General features: G+C 34.3%; 2 protein-coding genes across 2 annotated transcripts in view; both read right to left on the bottom strand.

Moving 5' to 3' along the window:
* The window catches only part of Smp_007770 (ubiquitin-conjugating enzyme-related), a gene marked incomplete at both ends in the record, with an annotated part of 19,835 nt that extends 7,283 nt beyond the window's left edge, over nt 1-12,552 (bottom strand). Inside the window, 5 exons of the mRNA XM_018800113.1 lie at nt 6,453-6,792; nt 7,983-8,106; nt 8,713-8,947; nt 10,626-11,016; nt 12,524-12,552. Coding sequence (XP_018653959.1) covers nt 6,453-6,792; nt 7,983-8,106; nt 8,713-8,947; nt 10,626-11,016; nt 12,524-12,552 — 1,119 coding nt within the window. The remainder of the gene's footprint in view (nt 1-6,452; nt 6,793-7,982; nt 8,107-8,712; nt 8,948-10,625; nt 11,017-12,523) is intronic.
* Smp_182040 (hypothetical protein) lies at nt 4,755-4,910 on the bottom strand (the record flags this gene model as incomplete). Its single annotated transcript, XM_018800114.1, has 1 exon — nt 4,755-4,910. One exon carries the CDS (start codon nt 4,908-4,910, stop codon nt 4,755-4,757), a length of 156 nt encoding a protein of 51 aa, XP_018653960.1.
* Nucleotides 12,553-12,968: the final 416 nt, after the last annotated feature.

Raw genomic sequence — 12,968 nt, 5'->3', positions numbered from 1 at the left:
TATTCAAAAACCTGATGAAAGTCTTCGCCTTTTCATGTATATATGATCAACAAGGAGGTAAGAAAATTAACATTCCCATATGTACAATTCCCAAAGAACAAATGTAAATTTACTTTTTTTTTCCCAAAGAAAAAAGGTCGGACTTTAAGGAGGTTAACATTTGCTAACGTTAAAGCCAACTAAATGGTTTAATCTAATATGAATGTATTGAATAAGCATTGATGCATAGTAAATGATTGTTTATTAACGTATAGAGATAAAAGAAATTATAGACATTGATTCATTGAATAAGATGAAGATATTTCACTTGAATAACAGCTGTCAATGAAAGGGAAGAAGAGTCATAGATATATATATATATATATATATATATATATATCAGTGCAGTATTGTGGAAATTGTTAAGTGTTAATTAAGATCATGAATTGATCAATGTTAGACCATCATTGAAAATCTGAAAGCTTTAAACAGCTATTTCGTCCTAATATCGCGAATCCTCAATAGTGTGCATCCAGGTGAGTTTATAGGTTTTCAATGTGCGGTCTAACATTACATCGGATTATCATCTCTCACTCTCTCTGTCTCTTATAGGCATTTTTCAATTGACACAGTATATTTTCGCCATATAAATAGACATATTATTCACATTCCCTCCCCAAATAGTATTAATTATTGATAACTTAAAATTACACACATACACAATCACTCATTCATTTATTTTCACACTGTGTACTTTTCATGTGATTCACATCTTACTGACTCAAATTAATTTCCTACTGACTAAGGTCACCATCTTAATATGATTGAATAAGTATCAAGTATAGATTTGATTTGATTGTTAAACGTTATATATTCTTTGATAATTTTTGATTTTTACGCCGAACAATTCCCGACAAGTTTGCTGGATGAAACGTTGGAATTATTTAAATTCCAAGCGCTGTGGTTATGTCAAATATCATCTTCACAAATAAATGTTAGTTTTCTTCAAATCTGATAGGGATCGGAGATTTTTTTCCCACTACAACTAACATCAGACACATGTTCGCATAAACAACGGAGTAAACATTAATGAAAGTATTAAGGAAACTTCAACACGAAAATTGCAAGTTATTAGAGAATGATACAAAGTGGTGAACTAAAAAAAATAATAAGATACTTGGGTAGTTTTTATTTGGCATCTTTTTCTCACTAAATACTAATTTTAATTGTATGCTTTCTTTTGACTAACATTTTGTTTCGATAGTGTAATAAGAAGACGAGGATTATCAGAACTATGTGACATATTAGCGCAATACATTTTGAACAATCTGATCACACATATACTTGTTAAGAACATTTATATATAAAAATAAAAGGTCAACTAAACTAGAAATGGAGGGTAAGAGGAGACAAAGATAATAAAGAAATAATACGAAAAACAATTTGAAACCTAATCGCTTCTTGTTATTATATCGATTTACTGGTCACAAAATAAAGTCGAATCTAAAAGACGATTTCCAGTTCGGGGGGACCCACCTTTCGGTGGTGGTTGTGTTCTCTGAGCTAGATGATCTAGTTGCGAAGTTTTTAATGGATGTCCTGGAAACTTATAAATGGAATAAGCACTGAAGATGTCCAAAATGATAATGAAAGTTTGGCAGAAAATAACCAGCGCAAATAATACAGATTCCACCAAAAGATAGTCCTAATTAGATACTAATAAACATTTATTGTTCGTGGTGTTGCATGGTCAGCTATTTTTAATTACATAATTACATGAGTTATGAGTATTAAAGAGGGATTTCAGACCACTCATTTGGATTTGTTATGTACTTACTAAGGAATTTTGAGAAATGTGTGGATTTACATGACCTGTTGACCATGGATTGAATAAAGTAAAGATATTAGTAAATTTATTAATGATACGCCGTGTAACATACAAAAGAAAAAGTAAAGAAATTATGTTTATTGAAATGTCAAGGTTTAAGTTCTTTTGAGGTTTTTACACAAATTATTCACAAACGATTAAAAGCTGTTACAAAATTTCTAAACGATGCAAAAAAGAAACGGATAACCATGTAACATCATATTTGAAATATGAAAAAATCAGCTTAAGGCATAAAAACGATAACTCACATCACGTCGTAAAGCTTTATGGAATGTTTTCGGTAGCGTTTTCTGGTTTGATTGATAAAATCGATGATTATAAGGAGCAGTAGGTTCCATAATGAATTGGCCTATTTTATACGAATAATTCGAAAAATGAAAGAATTTGTATAAAGTGATTTTAAAAAAATAGCTCAACAGTGTTAAGGTACGATGACACCAGAGCAACACAATGGAGATACAATGAGAATTTACGAAAATATGTCAATTTGTAACTATATAAAATGTATATTCACGAGTACAAATGACTGATCACTGAGTGGTAACTAGTGTCATGTTTTTCCAGTCACCTTAGTGCTAACCGAAATCTCTTGATGAAGTTTCAATGTCGTCATTGGTCTAAATAATTCAACATCACGTACACCATGTAGAGACGTTAAGTGGTAGGAAGTAGTCGACAGGAAACCCTGGACGTTCATGCTAGTTGGAAATCGCCAACAAGGTGTTCCTGACTGACTGATTACAATCTTGAGAGAACTGATGCTCGCCAGGGGATTTGGACACGTATCACCCAACTTTATAGCTTGAGACGTTATGATTGAGCTATTCAGGGGGAAACTGACCTCCAGTAAGACTGAGACTATATTGAAAGGAACAGTAAAAAGGCAACTCTTACTGTTGTTTTTATGACGACCTTTTAACTAAAATTAAGAGAAGCATACAAAAGCCTGATATATGAGTATAAAATACAACTGCGAGTCATATTGAAAACAAAAGCAATATTCAATGTTAATTAAATAATACGAAACAAAGATCATAATTATAAATAAAGTGGTATTGTGAAAATGTCTCTTCAAATAGTTTTACTTAGTCAACATTACTCGAAATCCCAAAAGAGCAATGATTTGCACAGTTTAACAGAATAATTGAATACCATTTAGCTATGTTCATAAGTATAAAAAATAATGAAATATGTTTAAGTAGTTTTCTGGCCCATTTTAATTTTTATAGGTCAACCAATTCTAAGGCTGTTGCTTGTAAATACATGTTATTAGAGTATTAGTTGAATAACACAACAATTTCCAATTTCGTTATCATTTACACGTTCTCTTTAGAGATTTGAGGTATACACTATTTACTAGTACAAATTCTAAATCACAAAGATACATACAGTTCATAAGCTTATAAATTAAAATCAAGAAAAATATTAGCATTCGGCATTGTAATAATAATATTACCTATTTATTTCAATACAAAATCATGAGAATAACTGTGTATGTTGTTGGAGTTAAACAATGCAACGTAGGATTCAACTCAAATGTGAGTCGGACAAAGTTGCCACGCCAAATTTAGTATAATGAGGAGATATGGCAAGGATATTGAAATATTAACAGTATTGTGCTAATAACTGAGCGATAATCAGAAAAAGAAAAGAAGTCGCATAAAATCTATCATACACGATGTATCAACAAGTTCCCGTTATATTGCCGCTAATTATGTTAAATTAATAAACAGGCTGAAGGGGAGTGTCGTTGGATGGGCCTCAATATTATACAATTTATTTTATTTAATCTACATAAAATTTAGTACCAATGAAATATTTTTAGGGGCACTTCTTGAGCTTTTGACGTAGAAGTCTAATCCACAGGACAGTACAGCAACGTCACGAGCTCTTGTCTCATAGTAGTGGGTGATCAAAACAAGGTCCATGGGCCACTCATGCCTTCAGGATCCTGAAGCTCTAGTTCACTACATGTTTAGAATCACGGTTTTCAAACTCCCCTCGGTGGAAATTCCGCACCTCTAACTTTCGTAAACAAAATCCCCCCAATTGAAGACAATGGGAGAGGCTGTAAACGCAAATTCCTATGAGAAAGTTTCAAGAGAGTGACAGGACTCTCCTCAAAATCGACCGTCTCAGGGCCGATAATCATAAACACACGCTGCCAAAGAGTGGGTTACATCGGTTTTTAAAAGAACTAAACAACATTTACGTTCTTTACAACCTGAATAACACACCTTAGTCATATACCGCAACCACACAAGCATCAAGGACCCCGGTGGACCATTCTACTTAATTTGCAAAACCTTTCGTTTTCCAACCCGCATAATCTCTATCTTCAATTTTTCTTAATATCATATACTCTTCGATTACGTATCTGTTTGATTTCATTTCTTTGTGCTGATATGCTGCAGCAACTTGGGTCAATGTACATTTATATCTGGCTCTGTGTTGATTACAACTGACTGAAACCACCATAATTCATTGCATGTTTTGTAATAAAAACACGTATTAACAGGATAACCATAAGACATTGATTCAAATTTAGATGGATGAATTTTTGCATCGATAATTATGGAATTTCAAGATTAGAAAGTGATTAACAAGCTTGATAAATTTGCAAACAAATACACTATACACAAAGTGAAGCTTCAATAATTTTTTAGCAAAAGATTCTCCATTTGACCTATTCATGTGCTTATCGGTTGTTAAATGGTGCACCTCTGTGCTGAGGGGCTTATATTTTACATGTATATTGCCTACGAAATCTGTATTGATTAGAATGTCTACACGTTTATTTATTACCAACTAAGCTAAATGGGTCAATTAAGCATCCAAAAAAGTAATGTCACCTTACTATTAGCTCACTTTTATAAAGCACTAAAACTTAAAAAAACTGCAACACAATAACACTGCGCTTACCTCTTTGTTCGACTGGAAGTGACTCTAAACTTGATTCAGAAAGAATACGTTCTGTTGAAAAATTAACAGACAACGGTTCAACTGATATATTTTCGATTTTTGAAGACAAACTCGCCAACATAAAATTTTCTACATTTTTGGTTGTGGAGTCTTCTGCAACCTGTGTGCATTTGATGAGAGCAAAATATTAAATGGAGAGAAACAATAACAAAAGAAATTTTTAGTTTTACAACTCAGCTTGACATTAGTTAGATAACGATTTAAAATCAGAAAGCACTAGACACCTTGTTTAGTCCAGATGCTGAACTCCTCAGTAACGAGCACCTAAAACCAAACAAAAGACCGAACCTGGGACCTTTAGGCATCGTGGTGAGCGCTCAATCATGAGACCACTGAGATGCAATCTAATGTTTAACATCCTCAACTTTAATCAGTTCGCGATATTATGCCACCACCATCGTTGGTTAAGGGTGAGACGTGTCTAACACGCGACATGGTCACGACTTCGAAATAGGATTTCAAGAATTGCTTCTGGACATTAGTAAACAGTAAGAACATTGTGATTTTTTAGCATAGAAGATGGAAGGCCTTTATGCCCCAGGTTCGTTCCCTAGTGAGGTAGTAAATATTCAGCACTGGAAAGTAACATATCAAAACGAAACAGCTGTCCGGTGGTTTCCGGTTTAAATGGTTATTTAACCAAATTCAGTTCGTGAAGTACATCATGGAACCGAAAAACTTCTATAACAAAATGACTCTAATATTGGTAATTAAAGTCCCAAGCTTACTGATTCAGTCACAAACAATTTGATATGATAAGATATTACAAAATCTAAAATTAAGATACAGTAGAACACATTGAGAAAACATTACTCTGCAAATCAGACGGAAATTAAACCAAAGTGAATGTTTAAGGATAAAAATGAAAAACATCAGTGATTAACAAGGGGAATCTGATGAACATGAGAATTTACAGATTGGCAGTGTAGGAATATTCTAAACTCAAAACAACTATCAGTCAACACCAAAGTCAGGATTTTCAATGCAAACGTCAAGACAGTTCTATTGTACGTAGCTGACATTTGGTGAATTACCATAACCATCATCAAAGAAGTATAGGTATTTATGAACAGTTATCTGTGACAGACATTCCATATCCGTTGACCAGATACTAACTATAACCTACTGTTATAGAGGACAAACTACCTTGGAGCTGGTGTTATAATGAGCGACGTCCAAAACCTGATATTGATAGACGAGGTGCCACGCGCTAACACTTCAACCGACTACTTGTGCGAGTATATATATATATACTCCTTAGGAAATGGAAGATGGTCGAACAGTTTAGTGAATTGAGGATTGTAAATAATCGGATTCCGGCTCAGTGGTCTGAAAACAAAGCTCTAGTCATGAGGCCTTCAAGACCTGAAATCAGTCGCAGATGGGGTCGTGGAGTCCCATATTAGAACGAAATAGCAGACTAATGTTTTCTAGTTTGCAGTGATCATCCAACTAATATCAGTAAGTGATGCAAACCATGAAAAACAACTTAATTCTAAGGAACGCAAAATTCAAACTATATACGAGGATTATCGATGGTAAGGTTATGTATCTGATTTCTAGAGATAATAGCTTAATTTACTAAAAGAAAAACGTGACTTACTGCTTCACTGGGTAAAGTTGTAACATCTGAGGAAGAAATTTCCTTTAATTTGCATGTTAACTTCATATTTCCTTCCAAGTTATTGGCATGGTCATTGTTAATTAACTCAGGTTCAATGGTACATTTATCAGAGTCAGATTTATCTATTGTAGGTCGATGACCATCAGCAGTATCAGTATTACTTGTTATCACTGGATCATTCAAATCTGATTTTTGTATACATTGTGCAGCGTATTCATGGAGCCATGCCATAATTTCATTATTTAAATCGGTCAATTGTTCTAGAATATCTTTTTGCAGGTTAAATAGAAATTTGGCCAATTTTATAATTACCTCAGTACTAGATTTATAATTAAATAGATAGCAATATAAATAATACTCATCAGATGACAAAGTATTTCACGACAGAATAACATTTAACAATAGGATATGAAGCGGATGTGTGTTTGTCCTAATTTCACTGAAGCGAGTAGTAACTAATAACAAATAATAAAACAATACTATTAACCAAAGGTCTGAGATAACATGTCGATATTCTGTAGTTACCAGGTTGTGATGGAAGAAACGTTTTACAAATGGATACTGTTTGACTATCAAGTATCATTACAAGGCAGTTCCATGTTTTCATTTACGAAGTAAATGTACAAGGAGAGTGAATATTCTGACATGTAGACCAAATATGGGCCAGAGAGCCTTTGCCATTTCAGGTACTATCTATATTTATTTTACCCTTGAACGTATTGTGAATACGTGTAATTCAGATTGACAGGACCCAAATATCGGATGCGGTGGTTAGTCTTTAATAAAATCTACAGTAACTCATCAGCCACCCGGACGCATGGGGCTGAATCTAAAAAACAATTAATTATCAAAATGGGGGGTGATAAACCGGATGAATAAGGAGCGATAATCGTGTTTCAAGAAAATTTAGTATGTGACGAATGTATAAGTAAGCAGATGTACGATTAGTATATATTTCATTTACCCAAAATCATCACGCATATATCCCTGTCTCGATCATTCCAGTAAGTACGGATTACTTATACTCATACAGTCATTCAGATATGGCATTAAAACTTCCTGCACATTATAAGTCATCTTACTCTGCACTGCTAGTTAGAAATGCATTAAAAAGCGTGGATTGACTGTCAGTCAATCATGAGCAAAGTAGAACCTGATATACGTGTGGGTCTGTTTAAATTACCACACAAACTGAATCGGGTCGGAGAACAGCATATACTATCTCCTGTCATTCATGAGGAAATCATTCATAAAATGTCACTTTGTGGAATGCATCACTTAATCATGAAAACCAATGTACCGTATTTCAGGAAATATTCGCCCATGATAATTACAATTTTTAGTTACCATTAACTAATATTTTATACATAAATTTAAATAAACTAGTGTAACAGTACTGTACTGACATACAGACAAGTTCAAAATAGAAATGAATACCTTATCCTACACTGATACAGATATACACATATCATATGAAAAGTTGAAAAAAATATGAGAGATATTACTGACTTTGTCGCTATGGTATAATTACTCCGTAGACCTTCAATTTTCAATCCTCTTTTGTTAGAACGTAGTAAGAAATGAATTGGTTCATTTTTATTTCGTACTTCAGTAGCACTAGATGTGCAATTATCTGAGAGAAAAACGAAACAGATGTGGGTAATTTGAAATTTACATAGTCAAAAGAGAAACCATCAGGTGAACGATCTTTAAAAAAGTTTTATGTAACAGATGTATTGTGGATAAGATGCACATTTCGTCTTATTTAGGATTGGTCAGCCAGATGTACCTTCATTCCAGTAATAACATTCATATTGAGACTCTATCCAAGTCAATTACACTCAGCAAATAATGCTTTGAGGTTTGAAACGAAAGGTACTGGGTTTGAGCTTCTGTGTGGAAATCGACACTAGGATACAGATATATCCAGGTGATGAGTTCCAAGTAGGACGAAACGCGTGTTTTAGATTCCACTGATAACGACGATCACAGTTCAAACGGCTTTTAGAGGAAGTTTAACCATCTTTGAATAGCTATAAATTGTGAGCACTGCTATTAGACCTTCGGGAATGCATATTCTTAAGCAAAGGCCTTCTATTCATCTATCTAATCCCCTTACTCAATCGTTACCGAAGTACGTAGTATTTGCACTGAACTGTAGATTACAACATACGTTACTACAAGGTCTAGAATGAGAAAACAATAAAAATAAGAGACAATATATTGGAGTAACACTAACTTGAAGGATTTTGTTGGTCAGAAATATAAATGTCCTTGTCAGGGCTACTTTTTATTGCGTATGCCGTGTCCAATGGCTTGCTCAAACCATAAACATCTTCATTTAATGAAACGAAATTGACTGGATCGGACAATTTCGCTTGCTCATGTGTAGGTAATGGAAAAGATTCAAATAAACGCAGAATAACGCCAATATGTTTTTCGAATAAATTCGAACGGAAATCACACAAGTGCCACTTGAAAGGAAATTAAGAAAAACGATATTACTTAAAGAACCTTGTATTTTTAAAGTTTCACAGAAATACCAGATGAACAGGTTTTCAAAAAAAGTATTACGGTATTACTTAACGAAATATTGTAAATATAAAATCTGTGTCTTTGTTAGCGTTAATACAGATGTCTGCAGTAAATCCGAGACCGATTTTCATTTCTAATAAAGTAAAACAGATTGGCTCATCATCCGTCAATTCCAAAAGGTTGTTTTGTGAGTGTTCATCCGGAAACACTATGGCATCTTCTGATTTGGCCGGCGTTAATGTCGTACTAAGAGTCAGAGCTGAGACAACACTGATCGACTGGATCCCCATTAACAGTAGTTTATGTCCAGTTCGATTAGAAAGCTCCATCAAAGTCAGTAAACATCGGTGTGGAAAACGATATCTTTTCGTTATATTTACCTATGCCCTAAACAGAGTGCAACCCCAATGCAATCAAGGATGAGTTTTATCAAAAGTTAAGAAATCTTCTTAAGAAAGCGCGTTTCACAAATATCTTAGTGCCAGCCGGAAATTTGAATGCCCAGATTGGGCGTCAAAGTGGTCACTAAGGTCTTTCTAGCTGAAGGTTAGATAACGACTGTCTCCCACAGCTCATGCAGATCACAACCAGTTTCTGGCTAGCATTATCTATTGATACACTACTCATTGTCGATGTGCTACCTGGCGCCCTCAATCCCCATCTCAACCGTGGACTCAGATTCATCACACTGCGACCAGCAACCGCTGGAGTGGTTGTGTACAAGATTGTTGCTACTTTTGGAGTACTTGTCTGAACTCTGATCATGCCCTCGTTCGCACTAACCTTGTCTTACGTTTCAGTAGCCAGTAAATTCGTCTTCTTAAAAGGATCAATGTAAGCGTATTAGGGCTAGGTTCAGACCTAGCTATCAACCCACCCAAAAGTATAGACAAGCACTGGTTGAATTAACATGGTCCCGTGAAAACGTCGAGCAAAGTCGCTTGCTGCTTCGCGAAACTTCTTGCTTATAAGCCCTGGCTTTCTACAGACAATAAATGTAGATCCTCGTGTGAGAAACTTATGTAAAGTTTGAATAAGGACCGAAGAGCCATTATATACTGGTCTCGATCACTTATTTCTATTAATTTAATTATTTTTGATTGTTAACCCTTCTCCATCTATATCTTAACAATTTTATCCAGTTGTTTGTGTGACGCATGTTTATTTTGGTGCCCATTTCAACCAATATTTATGTTTGAATAAATAAATACCTTAACGCGCAATATTTGATGGTGTACAAACAGGTTTGAAGAATGTTAAGGGTGGGAAAGCCAACACATAAAACCAGTCTATGAAGTTACTGATAATTGGACTAAGCCATGTTGATAGATGTAAAGTGCCTGATTTGGGTCTGCGTGATTACTGTAACCAATGACTAGAGTGTTTTTGTGACACAGCTCAGAATGAATCGAAATGGTGCAGATCCATTCATTTTGCCCCTTGCCTTAGATCCCATGTTTTGAGATTACCTCACAAAAAGTTGACTAGCTTTGTGCCATAATTTAGAAAAATTCATTAACATTTATACTGCACATCAAAACTGATTCGAGGACCACTAAAACGAATGTATACCAGTAAATTAGGCATATTCCATAAGTAATATAGGATTATATTTACCATTTTCCTAATTCTGTAATCCTTAATCAACCGGAATGCTTCATAGAGTAATGACCGGCCAGTAGTGAGCATTTCTACACACGAAATAGCTTCTATTTCATCAGCATCACTCCATACGTTTTCTGTCTTTGTTAGTAAAGATGTATCACTAGTCGAATCTTTAGTATGAGATGTTTTCAATGAAGTAGAACTAACAGTATTTATTTCCGCAGGATCGATTAGAGCTGCATTACGAAGTGCTGAGTAAACCTGTTCAAGGATATCATCTGCAATGCCTGAAATTGTAACAAAACACCGCATTAACCACAAAACAAATGTAAATCGATCGGAAAATAGTCTGTGCGCAGATGTAACGTGTTGACTGGCAAGTGAAAGTTTAATTCCAACAGGTCTATGAGTTAAAAGAAAAACAAATATAAATTATAACTCACTAAAGCATCGATAAATTGATTGACGAAAAGAAGAAAAACATTTAAATAACCCATTTTTCAAGTTTGAGAACAAACAGCTACGATAAATAGTCAATGGTTGGAAAAGTTGATAGTTGAGCTCTGTACAGATTCAAAATAAATGGAACTCAATGACGCGGCGGGGACTTGGGAAAGGACAAAACGATACAAAATGAAGTTAAAATGATCAGATTCATATGAATCGGACGGCGAGATAATTACACATAATACAGAAATACAGGAAACGTATCAACATTTTAATTGAAAAAAGTGAATTTATTCAGTCATAATCACATTGTATCAAGATATAATGGAGCGCCGAGGTAAATAGTTTAATTAAACATAAATCGTGATTTCTCAGGTGTGTTGTATATACGTGGAGGATATTTTAATGTAGTAATTAGTAGGGTATAAGTAACTCAGGTATGATTATTACTGGAGTTTCGACGCGAATATCGGCACAGGGATACAGACATATGCAGAGGATGAGTTCTAAATAAGACAAAACGCGTGTTTAGTATTGAACCAATAGATAATGTCAAGAATTTAATAAAAATTAATGGTGCCATTTGAAAATGGGGAATCATATGACTAACACAGGAAATTGTAAAAATGACGATCGATATGATACCACCATGGAGATACCCGAAACAGAAGGCAATATGACGAGTTCAAACTATACCAAATGATTTTTTAACAAAATGCAGAGTTTATTGAGACACAGATTAAAGACGAAAGTGTGAAATTGAAATGATGGACAATAATTAATCAACTCCATTGAAGAATGAATGATCTATACTTCCCATATCTTACAATCGTTTATTTGTTCAATGACTTATCGCCACATTTATTCTCGCGTTGAATGTTTTATATATAACCATCTTATTTTGTTAGATGAAAAACACCTATTCTTCTGACTAGTGATCCTGTCATTGACCTCAGTTAATCCAAGGGTTTGAGTCAATAGTTCTATCTTGTGAGTAGCCATCTGTCGGCCACATAGTATCATGGCATTTCATCTGTCGATCAACAATCCATTCACTCATTTGACAATTACAAACCTTATTTAAATCGTTGGACTTCTCTGCCATAACAGAAATTTGTAGGTATTTTTTTAGTTTGAAGCGTCTTTGAAAATCAGACGCTAAGAATAAGAGCTTTAAGGCTCATGCGGTTGACAAATATTTAGATGATAATTTCCAAAAATACGCTTTACAATAGCATATATTCTAATTTTTAGTGAATATACCATTTCCTCAATACATGACTTTAATTGTTGAAGAATATATTTGACAGAGATCGGAAATGAGTTGATTAATGCCAATCACTGCTTCAAAAAATCATTATGTTACTTTAAAACGGTGAAAATGTATCAGCATTTTTATAATTTAAGTGATAACCCAACAAATAACGAAAATAATGAATTAGTCCATGGATTATTTTTTTTACCGTAAATCATCTTCATATGTCGGTTGCATAACTCGTAAACATGCACTGTCATTATCATTGTTACTATCAGATGACTTAGTCAAAGAAGACGAAGAGCAGGAACCAGACGTAGAACAAAAGCTTGAACAAGACGAAGATTCCGAAGAAGTTGAATATAATTCCCACTTTTCAGTTTTTTCATCATCTGAATCGCTGAATTCTGAGTCGAAGGAATCTTCATAATCTGTAGAATCATCATCCTAGTAATAAAATAATTGAGACAGTAACACATTAAAAATAATGAGTTTGAAATAGTAAGAATTTGTAGCTCAAGAGGATGACATTGTTGAAATTCTACACATTCGGCTGCTGAGAGTAAATCTTTAATGGTGATCAGACAAAGCTTCTTCAACTCTAAATGAGGTTGAAGAGTATCAGTGAGCTATGTCGACCCCAAGCATAAGGT

Source organism: Schistosoma mansoni, chromosome W (genome assembly GCF_000237925.1).
Source record: "Schistosoma mansoni strain Puerto Rico chromosome W, complete genome".
NCBI lineage: Eukaryota > Metazoa > Platyhelminthes > Trematoda > Strigeidida > Schistosomatidae > Schistosoma > Schistosoma mansoni.
The sequence above is the reverse complement of the archived record's forward strand: the minus strand, read 5'-3'. Positions and strand labels throughout refer to the sequence as shown.